Source organism: Leptonychotes weddellii, chromosome 1 (genome assembly GCF_054177405.1).
Source record: "Leptonychotes weddellii isolate Sample4059 chromosome 1, ASM5417740v2, whole genome shotgun sequence".
NCBI classification, from domain to species: Eukaryota; Metazoa; Chordata; class Mammalia; order Carnivora; family Phocidae; genus Leptonychotes; species Leptonychotes weddellii.
The window spans coordinates 134564053-134581402 of record NC_138369.1 but is presented as its reverse complement, the minus strand read 5'-3'; the positions used below and the strand labels follow the sequence as shown (position 1 = coordinate 134581402).

At 39.4% G+C, this 17350-nt stretch overlaps 1 protein-coding gene across 6 annotated transcripts in view; it reads right to left on the bottom strand.

Moving 5' to 3' along the window:
- Positions 1-393: 393 nt before the first annotated feature.
- CD80 (CD80 molecule) overlaps positions 394-17350 on the bottom strand; it is a 37484-nt gene continuing 20527 nt past the window's right edge. For all 6 annotated transcript variants that reach the window (XM_081833538.1, XM_081833510.1, XM_081833518.1 and 3 more), the window contains 5 exons: positions 15760-16077; positions 10557-10838; positions 5099-5206; positions 3759-3874; positions 394-1922 (listed from right to left, as the gene is read on the bottom strand). In XM_081833538.1, coding sequence (XP_081689664.1) covers positions 3774-3874; positions 5099-5206; positions 10557-10838; positions 15760-16077 — 809 coding nt within the window. In that variant the 3' untranslated portion in view covers positions 394-1922; positions 3759-3773. The remainder of the gene's footprint in view (positions 1923-3758; positions 3875-5098; positions 5207-10556; positions 10839-15759; positions 16078-17350) is intronic.

Below are 17350 nucleotides of genomic sequence, written 5' to 3'. Positions count from 1 at the left end.
TTAGCATCCCAGCCATGTGGCTTTGCTGCCATGTGACCTATAGCAAAGCCATTTTACTAGGTCTCAGTTTTCCCCTCTGTCAAATGAAATAGTATCTACCTCAGAATGGGTATTAAGTGAAATGATGCATGTGGAGCATAGCACGATGCCCTGGAGCACAGGGGATGAGAGATAGAAGAACAGATATTAGTAATTATAAGGATAGAAGAACCTCTGCACAAGTATATTATTAACATGATTTACATGTTATCACCACACTCCATAAAGCATGTTTTTCTTAATTATCCCATTCATAAACTGCTGACAAGTTGGCAGTTAGTCAGTCTGTTTATTGTTTTATTCACATCCACATATAGATTAAATTCTCCAACTAGAAATTAGAAAACTAGATGGTTGGTTTTAAAAATAATTTTATTCATATCACAGAAATATCAGAAGTACAACTGTTTGAAAAAATAGTACTAACACATTTATCAAATGTAATAAGTAATGTAATATAATTTAAGTATAAATAAGCTGTCTCTTAAGTGTGTACTATTTCATGACTTGAGGTCTCCTTTTGATGTCTAAGGATTATTAATCTTAACTAAATGCAGCAATTCCCTTTTTTTTTTTGTTCTTTGCTTTAAGTTCTTGTCAGTTTCCTATTTTTATTTCCTTCAGTGATTTTATTCTGAGAGCAACCATTTAAAAGTGTACTTCTGCTCCTTAGACTATGTAGCATAATCTGGTCCCTTTATAGCTACCAAAATTAAATGTTTTAGACCCAGCCACATGTGAGAAACTTGGTCAACTTGCTGTCCATTGTGAAATTTTCAAATGAGAATGTCTGATTACTCCTGCTTAAGTCAGGTCCACCTCCTGGTCCGTTGAGTTGTGGAAGACAACTTCAGAGAAAGAGGAGTCATGAGCAAGTAACACAGGAACGGCAGTTGGCCACCTTCTTTTCAATTCTCTGCTGGTGTCAGAAGGATCAGAAATACCAAGGAGGAAAAGCCACTTTAGGGATCTAAGGAAGGCCTATGGAATGCTGTTTTCATTACCTCGACAGATTTCTAAGGACAGCTTACTGTTTAATAATACACCATAAAAACCTATCTCATTTTAAATGAGAACCTTCTCATATTTTATAAATGAGGTTAAACTAGCATAAAGCCATTTAAGGAGATTATTAGTCCAATATGAACCAGTAGGATATGACTCTTTAAACCAACCTATCCCTCTCCATCCTGACTATTGCTTTGAGGTGTATAAGTCATTCATCTTACATGTCACAGGATATCAGTTTTGGATAGATCTACTTTCTCCAGAACCTGATGGAGAAGTGGGAGAGCAACAGAGGAGAGCACAATGAAAAATGAAATACTGGCTAACACCACTAAGGTTTCCATCATCCTCACATCGGTATACATACCAGCATACTACCCACACATGAACATCAGATTCCCTTTTACAACAACACAAAATCTTCCAGCGTTGCATCAGATCAAGTCTCAAAAGTTGACCTGACATTGGACAAATTCTTTTTCCAGAAGCATTTTGACTGGTGTGTGTGTATATATATATACACACCAGTTAATAGCACAGAGCCAGACTAATGGAAAAGAGCACCAGAGACAGGAAGTCTGAGTTCTGGCTCAGGCCTTTATCATTCAGGTCACCCCCTGGGCCTTGATGTCCTTGTCAGTAATGAGACAAGTGTTTTCAAATGTCTCTTCCAGGCCTGAACAATTCTTTGTTTCTAAATTCTTTGACCAAGGTTACCAGAGCTACTTATGTCCCCACCATATTCCTCTGGTCACTTTTTGCAGGGCCACTGAAATGAAGAGGCTCCTAGAAAACATACTTGAAGTGCAAGGTGGGATAATCCTGGCCATCTGAGGAAATTCAAAGAAGAGGTCAATCTAAGATGGAGGTGGGACCTGAGAAAACAAAAAATTAAACGAATACTTCAAACCCTAAATTCTCAAAGGAGGAAACCATTTTAAAATTTTACATTTTTTATCACAAAGGTGCTCCCAAATTGAGGTGACATTTGTAGATATTAATCTTGATGGCCAAAGAATATAAAGGGAAGTCCAAATTATGGGAGAATTTAGGACAAGTCTGACAATTTTTTTTACATGAAATATCAGGCAAATATTAAGCACCAGCTATCATCAAACAACCAAACGTTAGTGATCAAGGTAATATTCTACCTGTGAGGCAAACAGATGTATCAGGCATGGTTGTTCTCAATAAGCCTACAACTCAGTAAAGAATATAAGACATGCACGTGAGAATAAACCCAGGATGGAATGTGATGTGCTAGAGAGCACCGCTCCAGCAGCTCAAAGGCAGAGTTGCTTGAACTGGACAAGATGGCCACTAGGAGACCGGACCCCTGGCTTCAGTATGACATATCAGCTGGCTGAGCAGAAGACTGTTAACAAGCAAAGTCAAGGAAGTTCTAGGTAATCACCGAACTGAGGGGGACATCCTGGAAAGGGCATCCTGAAGAAGTTGAAGACAGGAAATAGAGACTGCTGTGGGGAAATGTGCATAGGCCTGCTATGATGAAAGGAACCTGAGCTTCACACCCAGTTTGAGTCCTGCTCTGCTCCTTGCCTGCCTGACCCGAGGCAAATCACAGCCTCTGGGAGGGAGCCTCGGGTTTCTCTCATATAAAATGGAGATAAAGATCTTGCTCACAGAGACTTTTATAAGACTAAATGAAATAATAAAATAATGCTTTTGTAAAACATAACCTATTAAGTCTCAGGTGCTATATTTCATTTCCTTTTTTTTTTTTTTTAAGGTAACTCTGCAGACTCTCATTTCTGTGCTTTCTCACCCTAACTTCATAAGTCAAAAAGGACTGTTTATGGAGGCTATAAACCACCCTGGACCTGGTATGAGTCTCTTGGATTCCAATGTTTCTCTTACATGAAAAGGCCTGGGTAGTTTAGGATAACACAAAATTGATGTAAGTTAATAGTGTGACTCAAAAACCCTGCTGCTGTGTAAGGCTTTCTTAACAGAAAAAACATTCCAGATCCCAGATACTAATTGTCCCATTGTATGTTGAATTAGACCATATCTAAAGTCTTGGACTCCATTTGTTGACATCTAGTGTATTCACATGAAGCTTCTGGAAAACTACCATGTGGAGAACAGTTCAAAGAACTGAGAATGTTTATACTGAAGAGATCAATTGAAATGTGGAAAGTTAAAGTCTTAAAACTTTTCCTATAGGCATTGGGGGTCTCTTCTGAGTTTCTGAGTGGGAAAATGACATGGAGAAATGACTCTTTATAAAATCTGGCTCTGTTACTGGGTTAGTAGGATGACTCTGTTAGAGGCAGAGAGACCAATGAGGACGTTACTGAGGTGGTACAGAGTGACCAGTAAGTGACTCTAATCTGCATCCATCAGTAGTGAGGGATACAGGCAAAAAGGAATGATCAGAATAAGCAGCTGGGCCAGGAATATTACTTCAAGATGAACTTAAGGTATTTTACAGATAATGAAACACTGAGTTGACTGACAAGAGGGTGACATGTCAATGTGGCAGAATGGCACAGCAAAGAAAGGGGTAACAATAAGCAAGTCATGTGGGGAGAAAGGAGAGATTCCAACCATCTGTTTAGAGTAACCTGAATTAGGTTTTTGAGAAGGTGAGGCAGGGTTTAAATCTGGAGTACCAGACAGGAAGAAAACACTGTGCCTTCTAATATCTCACATATTCCACCCTGGTAGAGAAGAGCTAGAGGAGCTACCTCCAGATGTTCTGCTCATACGGATGCTTGGGCAGATCCTATGTAGATAGGAGTGATCTTTTCCATGTCCACGCCCTCCTCATTCGTCTTTCCCCTTCTCCATCTTGCAGCAAGTCCTTGACGATAAGCACAAACAATAAAGATTTAGATAGGTGAGTTTCCCCTAAATTGTGCCCGTATATTTCAGGAAGCCTTCACTGGCTAAGAACTAGATCAGTGGTTCTTAAACCAGGGAGATTTCCCAGCACCCCCCACCCCCACCCTGCCCTGGGACATTTGTAATGTAATAGAGACATTTTTGGTTGTCACAACGGGGGCAGGGGTGCTATTGGCATATAGTGAATAGAGCCTAGAGGTGCTGCTAAATACACTACAATGCACTGAATGAACCCTAAAACAAAGAATTATTTGGCCCTAAATGTCAGTAGTGTTAATAAGAGATCCTCAACTAGAGGGGTAAGGCTGGGCAGTCTGTATCAAAAACATCCTTGAGCCCACCAGACTTCTTCACCCTATCTGTGGGTTGAGTTGTTGGTTGCAAAGAGTCTTAGTGACTTCCCTGCGCTTTGACAATTTTTGTGAAGTTTGGGAAAATCATCAGATGTTGGTCTTCCAATTTTCTTTGCTCAATATACATGGTTTCTACTCCAAGAAAGGTTGGTGCTCCTTCATGGTGACTATGGCCTCAGCTCTGGCCTAGCAGTTCCTCTTCATTTAATTACAGAGTTGGAAGGTAGCATATGTATAAGGCCAAAAATTTGAACTCCTAGGGAAAAACATCCTAGATATCTCTTCTTTCCTCAACCACTCCTTACCTTTCAACCAAAAAATGTATTCAAAGGAATTGAGAATTGGCAAAAATCACCTGTGACTATGTAATTTCTCAGTGTCATTAGTGCATCTTACCCTCCTTTAAGAAAATGATTCTTGACCCCAAATCTTGTCCTTCTGACTTTCCTCCACTTGAAAATCAAAGATTAGAATATCACTTTGCATCAGAAATATTTTCAAATTAGTTAGCAAGCCTCAGTGTCTCCAAGAAAATACAAAGTTAGGGAAAAAAATAAATGGAGTAAACTAGAACGTGTCTTGAGGTCACTAATTCCTCATGTTTGTAACTCCAGCGCCTAGTAGAGAACCGGACACAGAGTAGGTGTCCAAGAAATGTCTGTCCAGTGAATGAATAGAACTTGGTGAGAAAAGTAAAGAATGCACTAAGGTTTCCATAAAACGAGAAGAGGCTATAACCTAGGCTAAAACCTCGGAAGGTTGCTGACACATACCGATAGAGTTTGGGCTTCCAAGAATTGAGGTCAGAATGATAGTACCATAGTACTTACTGTGGGCTAGGCAGCTTCTTATAATGACAGTGATCAGAACAATCCCACTTACTACTGAGATTAGGATGACCCAGAACTGGAGTGAATTATCAGGAGGGGTTGGCTCAACTGTGGAGGGAAAAGAATAGTGTCAGCTCTAATGTGTTTCCAGCTGCAGGATTCTATACCTCTTATATCTACACAACTGTAGAGAGTATTTTTCACTTCTTTCTCTGCTCAGCTCTCCACTAAGTAGCTGCTAGCATTTTTCTTGAGTAACTCTTTGATCAGACACATATTTGTGGGCAACTAATATCCAGATGTCAGATATCAAATGTGAAAAAGAGATTTTGAACTTTCGCATTTACTGAATTAAGTTGGCATAAAAAAGATTCTAAGGAGATACTTTAAAAGTATTCTTGTCTTGGGGTGCCTGGGTGGCTCAGTCAGTTAAGCAGCTGGCTCTTGGTTTTGGCTCAGGTTGTGACCTCGGAGACCTGGGACTGGGCCCCACATGGGGCTCTGCACTCAGTGGGGAGTCTGCTTGAGGATTCTCTCTCTCTCCCCCTCTGCCCCTCCCCCAGCTCATGCACACACTCTCTATTTCTTTTTTCTTTTTTTTTTTAAAGATTTTATTTATTTATTTGACAGAGAGAGACACAGCAAGAGAGGGAACACAAGCAGGGGGAGGGGGAGAGGGAGAAGCAGGCTTCCCGCAGAGCAGGGAGCCTGATGCGGGGCTCGATCCCAGGACCCTGAGATCATGACCTGAGCCGAAGGCAGACGCTTAACAACTGAGCCACCCAGGCACCCCAACACACTCTCTATTTCTAAAATAAAAATAATAAATAAATCTTTAAAAAAATAAAGTGTTCTTATCTTTATATCTAATTTTTATAGCTGATATTTCTATGTATTACTAGTAATTAGTTGACATCATGTTCTAGATATACCTTAGTTTTCTCTTTCTAGATCTGTCATGTCTTTTCCTTTTCTCTTATCCACACCCTAGGTTTAAAATACCATCTGATTTCTAAATTTGTATATCATATTTCTGATCTCATTTTTTTTCCTTACAGCACATTTTATTTAAAATGCAAATTTTATTTACAGATTGATTTACTTTAAGTATTACACAGGCATTGTCACAAAAAAATTACTGGGTTGTTTATTTTTAAATTCTAGTTAGTTGACATACAGTTCAACACTGGAGTAGAGTTCAGTGGTTCATCATTTACATAAAACACCCAGTACTCATCAAAACAAATGCCCTCCTTAATACCCATCACCCATCTAGCCCACCCCCCACCCACTTCCATCCATCAACCCTTAGTTTGTTCTCTATAGTTAAATCTCTCATGATTTGTTTTCCTCTCTCTCTCTCTTCCCCCCCCATATGTTCATCCATTTTGTTCCTTAAATTCCACATGAGTGAAATCATATGGTATTTGTCTTTTTCTGACTTAACTTCGCTTAGCATAATACATTCTAGCTCCATCCACGTCATTGCAAATGGCAAGATTTCATTCTTTTTGATGGCTGAGTAGTAGTCTACTATATATACATATGTGTACACCACATCTTCTTTATTCACTTATCAGTGGATGGCATTTGGGCTGTTTCCATAGTTTTGCTATTGTTGATAATGTTGCTATAAACATCGGGATGCATGTACTCCTTAGAATGTGTATTTTTGTATCCTTTGGGTAAATACCTAGCAGTGCAATTGCTAGATCATAGGGTAGTTCTATTTTTAGCTTTTTGAGGACCCTCCATACTGTTCTCTAGAGTGGCTGCACCAGTTTGCATTCCCACCAACAGTGCAAGAGGGTTCCCCTTTCTTTGCATCCTCACCAACACCTGTTGTCCTCCCGTATTTCTGAACTCCAGATTTGAATTTCCAACTGCCGACTACATGGCTGGATGCCAGAATTTCCACCTGATTTAAACTGAACTCACTATAATCTTTCCAAAGCATATCTTCCAACCATATTCTCCCATTTCAGCGAAGAGCAACACTATAGTTACCCAAATAAGAATGAAGCCTTCTTTTTGTGCTCACTTCCCAGTAGGTTCCCATGGACTTTCTATTCTGTATTCAGGATACCTCTGCAGTTGGTTCCTTTTCCCAAAATCTCATGCAGCAACTGCCTTAGTTTGGGTTTTTCTTCTCTCCCACCTAGTCATCTCCATACTGGTCCCTTTGCCTCTGGTTTCCAAGGCTCTAATAATTCCTACATATTCTGCCACAGTGATTATTCTAAAATGCACATTTGACTTTAGTGCACCTACCACTTAGAGACTAGGGAAAGTTGGGTTTTGTTTTGTTTCTTCTTTTCCTCTAAAACACCGGATTGCATGAAGATGAGTGATTACCAGAATTGGCCTCTACAGACCAGAATGACAGGGAGGCTCTTGCTCTTATCCTGGGAATCTAAAAGTTCCACAGGTTCTGACTCACTCCTGGCTTCCTCTCAGAGCCCACTCCTCACTCATCCTCAAGCCTCACTCAGCCTAGAAAGAGGATGTAAGTTTGAGAAAAAGAAGGAGGAACTAGTAGCAGCAAACCAGCTCTGTCATGATGCCACGTAGGAATCTAGTAATGCACCACAGAACAGACCCAGAATCCTAATTACAGAGGCAAGTGTGGACATCGGCACATACAGCTTGTGAGCTACACCATGAGTGGGACTCCCTGATTTACCTCCTTCCACACACATATGTGCCTTCCAGTATATCAAGGGTTAACCAATTTGGCAGGCCCAGGCTAAAAGAATCATGGACCCAATCTGTTTAATTAATAAATTGGGGGATTTTTTTAGAGTGGATATTTACATAAAGCTTTACATAAATATATTTTTTAAAGACTTTATTGATTTATTTTAGAGAGGGAGAGAGAGTGTGTGTGTGTGAGTAGGGGGAGAGGCAGAGGGAGAGGGAGAGAGAATCTTAAGCAGGCTCCACACTCAGCATGGAGCCCGACGTGGGGCTTGATCTCTCAACCCTGAGATCATGACCTGAACTGAAATCAAGAGTCAAACGCTTAACTGACCGAGCCACCCAGGTGCCCCTATATAAATATTTTTACGTAAATACATTTATATAAAGCTTTACATAAATATTTTTACATAAGATAAATTATAAAAATATTTATGTAAAGCTTTGCTCACGTTGACTTGTAACATTTTTAGGAACTGTACACCTAATTTTTGTTTGTTTAGGCAGTCAGCCCTTGACCACCCACAAATGCATTATTTGCTTTAGAGTCTAAATGATGCCTGCAGTTCAGGGGCACCTCGTTGGCTCAGGCAGTTAAGCGTCTGACTCTTCATTTCGGCTCAGGTCAGGATATCAGGGTCATGAGATCTGAGATCAAGCCCTGTGTAGTGCTCCGTGATGGGTGTAGAGCCTGTCTTAGATTCTCTCTTTCTCTCCCTCTGCCCCTCCTCACCCTTAAAAAAAATGGGGGAAAAAAAAAGATGCCTGCAGTTCAATTAATAGATTTGAAGTATTTATACACTAAAGCTCTCTGACAATCAAGACAACACTAGTACTTAGCAAGATGCTTGGTATCTGATAACTACTTTAATAAAGATTGAATGAACAAAGAAATGAATAAGCCCACACACTTAATCATCTTTCCATTAATTGTTGTAAATGTAGGGCAAAGAGCTAGTATTTTTCATTAGACCGAAAAGGGATACTGTTCATCCTTAGCATGAGGGAAGAATTGAGAGAAGGCATATCAGGGAAAAGATTAAAGCTGGACAGTCTAAATCATCTTTAAATAAGAGCTCCCTCCTTTTATTTAAATGGGCTACATTCTGTTTCCTGCAAGTTAGCAAACTACAGTACACAGACCAAACCTGGCCTACTGCCTCTTTAAAATTTTGCTGGAACACAGCCATATCCTTCATTTATGTCTTGTTTATGGCAGCTTCCAGGTTATAACAGCAAAACTGAGTTGTTGCCAACAATCATCTGACCTACAAAGACTAAAATATTTACTACCTGGCCCTTTTCTGAAAGTATTTGCCAATTCCTGTCCTAAAATATCATATACACTCATATTCCAAATATAATGTCCAAAATAAGATGATTGAAGCTGCTCTTACTGCTTTGTGTGCTAATCTCTACCTTAGTCACAATAAATTAATAAACTATATAACTCAAACCTCATTTTTATGAAATCTTAGAACACATAAAAGATGACTGAAAGAAATTAATTTGGACTATTAATAAAATCATGTCAAAATTTTGTTTGTATTTGAACTAATGTTCCCAGGAAATTTTATCTCATTACCTATTGAAGAAAATAATGAACGAGTCCACTTCAAGATGGAAAGATCTAGAGTAAATCATTCACTAGAATGAGCTACTAAACCATCTAAAATCTCTCCTCTACTACAAGTAAAGAGGAAGACATGCTATACATTCTGTATTATACTATATATCCATGTGCCATTATATATCAAATTCAGTATATTGCTTATTACCACGCAGCCATAAAATGTGCTGTTAAGAGCGGGCCTGGGGCATGAGAGAGAGGCCTGATGGTCTTCCATACAATCAGCCATACAAGTTAGACACTTATTTTAAGTATCTGAGTTCTGTAATAACCCATTATGGGTTTAACATGCATAAATTTATAGAAGCCCAACTTATTCCATTTTACATTTTCAAATGATTTCACCTCTTGGGGACAAAATTCTGTAAGTTTACGAGCTAAAGGGTAAAGTATTTGAAGGTCATCGTATTTGGGCAAAAATGACCTCTATTTTCAGGCATTGTCTTCAAGTAGTTTGTCATTTACCTTCTTTACCAGACTTAGTTGTGAATGAACCAGTAGCTCTTAAAAGGCACATTCACCCACAAAAGGCAATGATTTGATGCCATGGGACAATGGGAAGGAGGCCCAAAAAAGAAAGTACCAAAGCCCCAAGGGCAAGTCCAAAGAAGGACAAATTTTAGTGCTTTCAATATCAACAATATTGTTACAGTAACTTCCTAAGATGACTACTTGAGGGACAGCACTTATTTGGATGTCTCAATTTTAGAAAATTTATTAAAGAAAATAAAATTAGGGCGCCTGGGTGGCTCAGTCATTAAGCGGCTGCCTTCGGCTCAGGGCATGATCCCAGGATCCTGGGATCGAGCCCCGCATCGGGCTCCCTGCTCTGTGGGAAGCCTGCTTCTCCCTCTCCCACTCCCCCTGCTTGTGTTCCCTCTGTCGCTGTGTCTCTCTCTGTCAAATAAATAAATAAAAATCTTAAAAAAAAAAGAAAATAAGTCTAGTAACATGCTCAAACCTTGTACAGTGATCTTAACAAGTCACAATATCACTTCATCATCATTTGTGGGTCTAAAAATACAAGAAATGCTATCAAAGTCAATATACACGATTCTAAAATGGATCTGGCTGAGTTACTTTCTTTTTAGATTTTATACAGTAGAAACTCCCCAGAACAATGTTACTTACATTTTTGCCAGTTGAAGATCTGTGATACTGCTAAGTCTCCATACTTGACAAGACACACAAAGCTATGGTTGTTTGTTATATTGAAATCCAGTTCACTGCTGATAGTGTAGAGCTCAGTTCCAGGATCTTGGGAAACTGTTGTGTTGATGGCATTTAATTCTTCTTCATTTTCTAACCAGGAGAGGTGAGGCTTTGGAAAACCTCCAGAGGTTGAACACATTATCCTTTTGATGTTACGGGATGGATTTCCAAGGTCAGTTATACTAGGGACAGGAAAGTCAGCTGAAAAAAGAACAAAGATATAAGTACATATCATTATGTATTTGTGCGGTGAGGGGGTGTGAGGTTTTTTTTTTTTTAAATAAATTAGCTTTAATAAGAATAATAAAATGAGATATAATTTGCAATGTCTCATAAATCATTAATAGTTATGTATAATCCAAAGATCAACTTTGGTTTGAATTGGGTATATCAATTCTTCATTACTTTTTTTTTTTTTTTAAGATTTTTATTTATTTAAGTAATCTCTACACCCAATGTGGGGCTCAAACTCATGGCCCTGAGATCAGGAGCCACATGCTCTTCTTCCAACTGAGCCAGCCGGGCACCCCAATTCTTTATCACTTTTGATGGAGGTAGGAGGACACTTATAGAAAGAAGTAGATCTATGTGAATAAATACTGACATAGTATTTTGCATTTGTAAGAGATGAAGAGAAAAATAATAGACAACATTTACTGAGCTCTTAATGTTTGTTAGGTCTTAGATACTACCTCATTTAATCTTTACAACAACCCTATGAGGCAGGTGTATGTCAAGAAAGGTCAAATATCAGCAATTTCATTTGACTTAACCTAATATGATTTCCATTTTATAAATAATCAAATTGAGGTCGAGAGAAATCATGAGTAAGTGGCAAAACTGGGATGTGAATTCAAGGTTTTCTGATACCAGAACCTTCTCTTTCCTTCTCTTCTCTTCCCTTGCCTGCTTTTTTTTTCCTTTCCTTTCCTGCCTTTCTTTTCTTCCCTTTCTTCCTAATATTTGAGGTATACAAAGTGGCTCTCTTATTTATCTATTTATGAGTTAATACTACAAAAAACACCTGTGAAACCACCATCCAACTTGAGAGCCAGCACATTGACTGTAACTTATGTAAATCTACTTGTATGGTCTCACCTTTGTTGTCTCCCCATTTCCCACACTTGAGATAACCACTACTCTAAATTTTCTTTAGCATTCCCTTACTGAATTTTCAAAAGTAGTCTTTAATAAGATAAACCTCTGTCCAAATTGTACAATATTGAGTCTGTAATCTCAACCACTTTACTTTACTGACTCCCTTGCTATTCTGATATGCATCACAAGGACACAGGGACCTTCCTAGCATTCCTCTAAGATGCTTGAGGCATTCCTGCATTTGTATAGTTGACCCCCAATAAGATACTAAAGTATATACAAAGCAAAGCATAGTGTAATGACTGCAGAGAACACAGGACAAAGCTCTCTAACCCATATTCTCCCTTTGTCTTAGGCCTAAAGAAATGTATACTTCTCAGCCTGAGCGTGGGAACCAAGCCCCACATACTTCATCCCATACAGTTAGATTTCTTTTCACAATTCGGGGTTCCACAGAGAGACATAGTATAGCATAATGGTCATCAACAGCGGGTTGTTGTTGTTTTTAAGAGTTTATTTAGAAAGCATCATAGTGTAAACAAATTGTACCACTTGGATTTTCTTTTAATACAAAATGTATGATGTAAAGCTGAAGCCACTCATGAGGATTGTGCTTCTCTAGAAAGTTGGAGTTTTTTAAAAGAACATTTGGGAACCATACATACATAATTAATAAAGATTTCCTTTAAGGAACAGGCTGGCCAAGATCCAACAGCAGGTTTTAAAACCAGTTTTGCCTTTTAGCCCTGGGGCCAATTACTTCACCACTTTCTGTTTTAGTTGGCTCATCTCTAAGATGGGGATAATAATACCGGCATTCCAGGGTTCTAAGAATTAAATGACATCATTAATATAAATCATGAAGCACAGGGCCTGACACATAGCATATCAGTTAATAGATGGAGTTATGTGGGTCTTAAATTTGTACTCTCTTGGATGAGCTCCCTCATTTAAATCAAGTTGCCCAGTGAAAACTTCCCAAACCACCCAGTAGTGCCCCCGTGAATGATAAGAGAAAGGGGAAGTTATGACAAGTGATTATAACTGCTAGGAAAAGGAAAAACTTGCATTTGGTAGGAGGTGAAGTCATCTTTTTTGCATCAACCCTGTTTCTAAATTAAGTTTGACATTTTCCTGAGCCATTTTTAGTTGACATTTCCTACTCCTGCAATTTATCTTATAAGATCAGAAAATTATAACAGTAGCTGACATCAAGAATATTCCTTTTGTAGGGTGCCTGGCTGGCTCAGTCAGTGGAGCGTGCAACTCTTGATCTCGGGGTTGTGAGTTCAAAGCCCACAAAATAAAATCTTAAAAAATAACAACAACGAATATTCCCTTTGTTTCTTACAACATCAATGTTATGTGTTATAACCTGGAATAACAAATCCAAGTAACCCATATCCCAAATTATGATTCATGTTCATTTCTGTGCTCTGCTTTTCTGAGAGATACTTAACCACAAGAACATTGACAATATTCTGTATATTAGAAACCATCTTTGCAAGGTCTGGCTAGCCTTAGCACAACCTCAGCTGTCTTCTATCCCTTCAGTGAGGTGATCCATCTCAAGTAACAGCACCTAAGTCCTTGCAAGACTGTGAACCATCAAAAAATTATTCCTTTGGGATAATAACTGGGTGGCTTAGTCGTTAGGCATCTGCCTTCGGCTCGGGTCATGATCCCAGGGTCCTGGGATCGAGCCCCGCATCGGGCTCTCTGCTTCGAGGGAAGCCTGCCTCTCCCTCTCCCACTCCCCCTGCTTGTGTTCCCTCTCTTGCTGTGTCTCTCTCTGTCAAATAAAAAAAAAAAAAACTTAAAAAAAAGTATTCCTTTGTATCTCGTTTTAATGCATTAACCCACGTTTTCACCATTCTGAATGGGTAGGGTAAAAATAATCTCATTAGGAAAGGAAGAGGTGCACATGTGTTAGAAAGGTAAACATCCATTACCCTAGTTAATCTGTTAACTAGTATAGCTAGTTCCCCAAATGCTGGTTAATGGAGAGGCTTTTAGATACTGCGATGCCAATATTATATCATCTTGCAATCATAGGCAAATGTAGAGAGACCAGGGCACCTGGGTGGCTCAGTTGGTTAAGCGACTGCCTTCGGCTCAGGTCATGATCCTGGAGTTCCTGGATTGAGTCCCGCATCGTGCTCCCTGTTCGGCGGGGAGTCTGCTTCTCCCTCTGACCCTACCCCCTCTCATGTGCTCTCTCTCATTCTCTGTCTCTCAAATAAATAAATAAAATCTTTAAAAAAAAAAAATGTAGAGAGACCAACTGGTTCAGTGCCAAACCTGGGAAAGTCTCAGGTGTCTGAGGAAACCTCTAAGTCCTGGGCAAAATGGGACAGCTAGTCATCCTAGTCAAATAAATGATTTAATGTCTTGTTTCTCAAACTCTGGTCCTCAGCAGCCGTACGTACAGGAATCACCTGGTGATCTGTTAGTTCCAAATCGAAGATCCAACCCCACACCTACTGAATCTGAATCTGCATTTTAACAAGATCCTCTAGTGATTCATAGGAACCTTAATATAAGAGAAGCACTGTTGTAACTGATGCAAATGGAAAAATCAGAATTGATTGGTTCTGAGTCAAATGAAAAGTTTCCCTTTTTGTCTTCACTCATCTGACTTTGGTGCCCTGCCCCTCCGGGCCCTTTTGAGGCCCCCAGCACTCTTGTGTTGCCTTTTGAGCTGTCCCTGGTCTCCTGCTGTGGTCTGCTACTAGGGCTTGCCCTTCCTGAAATTCTGCCTCTTCTCCCTCTTGGGTTTTATTATCTTCCTATCAAAATGTATATAGTCCTGCATCTACTTCCCTTCGGGCATTCTGTGACAGGACTGACTATATCTAACGTAATTAACTACTACAAGTTAATATGTTTGTGTTGCCACCTCCCCCAGGTAACACATTTTCATTTTTAACAGAGATCTTGTAGGGAGAACAATGCTGAAACTGGCAGGAGAAGCAATAATGGTGGGAATTCTAGGAATCAGTGCAGGTCAGAACTTCGGAGAAAGTGGGCCTGGTAGAACCCCTAAAACCACCATATAATCATTGCTCTCTCCATGAGTAGGGAATACACAGAGGGAGGTTTAAGGTAATCCCATGTAACTGGCTTACCTCCTAAGCTTTAGGTGTGATTTGGATGCTGAAGTGGAAGATTCAACACAGCTGGAGAACAGAGCAGGGAAGAATAGTGAAGAATTCACCAAGGATCCACTTACATTATTTGTTAGCAGGGTGAATGATTATCTCTTATTAAGTAATAGGTTCGGTTTCCACTAAAGGCCCAAGTGTCCAGGAAGAAATAGAAACGTGGCTGAATTTCAAGTATGGCGGAAAGGTCAAGGGCTATCATTTCTCAGCAAGGGGCTCAGGCTATATTAGTATCTTCTAGTACTGTCACCTGTGATAAATGCAAGCCTCCTTCCTACCCAAGAAATGCTTGCCTTCACAGGATATGTAGAAGTAGAGCTTTGATTTATGAATTAATTTTCTTCCCTGTTACATAAATTATGCATCCAGTCCTCTAACATCTAACTTTGTAGGAATGCCCATTAGATGAGAGCTTCAAATATAATAATAAATATAAATCGTACAATAGCCATAGTAATAGGCATTCAAATACTACTTGAAAAATATCTCTGCCTGCATTGTTCTTATACCTTTCAATATACTTTCACAAGAATATATTATTGGATCAAGTGCAGTTAATAGTTCAGCTACATCAAATCAAGTGTGTCCCCTTATGATTCAGAAGGCACGTTAGGTCATTCTAGTGCCTCAGGATGACTGTCATGAATCTGGATTGTCAAAATGCAAGAAACGCACACTAATAGATATTTCCAGGATGTCTTGAGAAATCAGTTAGGGTTTATTGTAAAACTACAGACTTATTTAACCCTAAATGAAGATACATCCCTCTTTGGTAAAATTTTCAACTAAATCAATAGGAGTAGTCTTTAAGGGCATCAAGAGTCTGCCAGCTTATGGTAAATCAGAAAAATCCCACTGACCTCTGACCAATAACATCACTGAAGTCATGTGTTTCACTTTGTAAGAGCCTTTTTCAATCTTTTGAACGATACAGGTGTATTTGCCATTGTCCGACAGGCGCAGAGCCAGGATCACAATGGAGAGGTTCTTGGTGAAGTCAGTGAAGGTGCGATTCTCATACTTGGACCACACTTGCTCTTTTCCAGACATGATGGCCAACACCATTTCATCATCCTTTTGCCAATAGATTCGAACTTCCATCAGTTCTTCAGTGGAAATGTTGTAATCACAGGATAGTACTGCTACTTCTTTCACTGTCTTGTTCACCTGGATGATGCCTAAGGAGAGGCAAACAGAAGATTTTCTATTAAATATAGCCTCCTGCAGAAGCAGGAATTCAGAGTCACTTATAATTTTGGTCCCCAGTGCTTTTCTCTCTCTTTTTTTCTATGGTGGTTAAAAAAATGTAAAAATATACCATCTTAACCATTTTTAAGTGTACAGTTCAGTAGTGTTAAGTATATTCACATTGTTGGGAAACAGATCTCCAGAACTTTTTATCTTGCAAATCTGGAACTCTGTATGCATTATACAACTCTCCTTTCTTTACCCCCCTACCTCCTTGGTAACCCCCACTCAATGTTCTGTTTCTATGAGTCTGACTACTTTAGATACTGCATATAATGAATCATAGAGTGTTTTCTTCTTGTGATTGGCTTATTTCACTTAGCATGGTGTCCTCAAGGTTCATCCATGTCTCAGCATGTGCCAGAATCTCCTTCCTTTTTAAGGAATAATAAGATAATGATAATAATATTCCATTGTATGTATATACCACATTTTCTTTTCAATTCATCTGTCGATTGCCAGTGAGGGAGAAGGTCCACTAGTCCCACAAGAAGGAGGACTTTAGGCATCTAGAACTAATGATGTAATGTATGGGGATTAACATAAGATTAAAATAAATAAATAAATAAATAAATAAATAAATAAAATAAAAAGAAGGAGGACTTTAGGAGACCTAGCATATGAATGCCAACTATGGGTAGACAATGTACTCAGCCTGATGGGGATATGAAAGTCATCGGAATGTGAGATCTTGAAGGGACTTCCATGTTCATTCATTTTGGTGTTCTTATTTATAGATGAGGAAACTAAGCCCAGGAAAAGAAGCTGTCCCAGCTCTACACTTTCTGGGGCAGACCTTTCAAGCCACTCTCCTTGTTTACTGGTTTCCCCAACTTTAGGCCCCAGTTACAGGATAAGTGGGCCAACACTGCCCACACCCCAGCTGGACCCCACTGTTGAGCTTTTTTGCTTTGCGAAACAGAGTCCTTTTCTTTCCAGGCCTGGACTGACCTCATAACTTCAGGCTGAATTGACTCCCCTCATCCTCACCAGACAAAGTGTAGTTTACACCTCCAGACTATTTCTCTTCAGCGACCCTAAATGATCTATATCCGGTCCCCATCTCTTTCAGCTATCTGCAATCCATGCAACAGCTGCCCTATAAGAGGGTCCCATTTAAAACATTCTGCCCATTTTCCCATCAGTGTATTCCAGGATTAGCAACATTTCAGTATCCAAGCTCCATCTTTTTGTTAGCTCCTA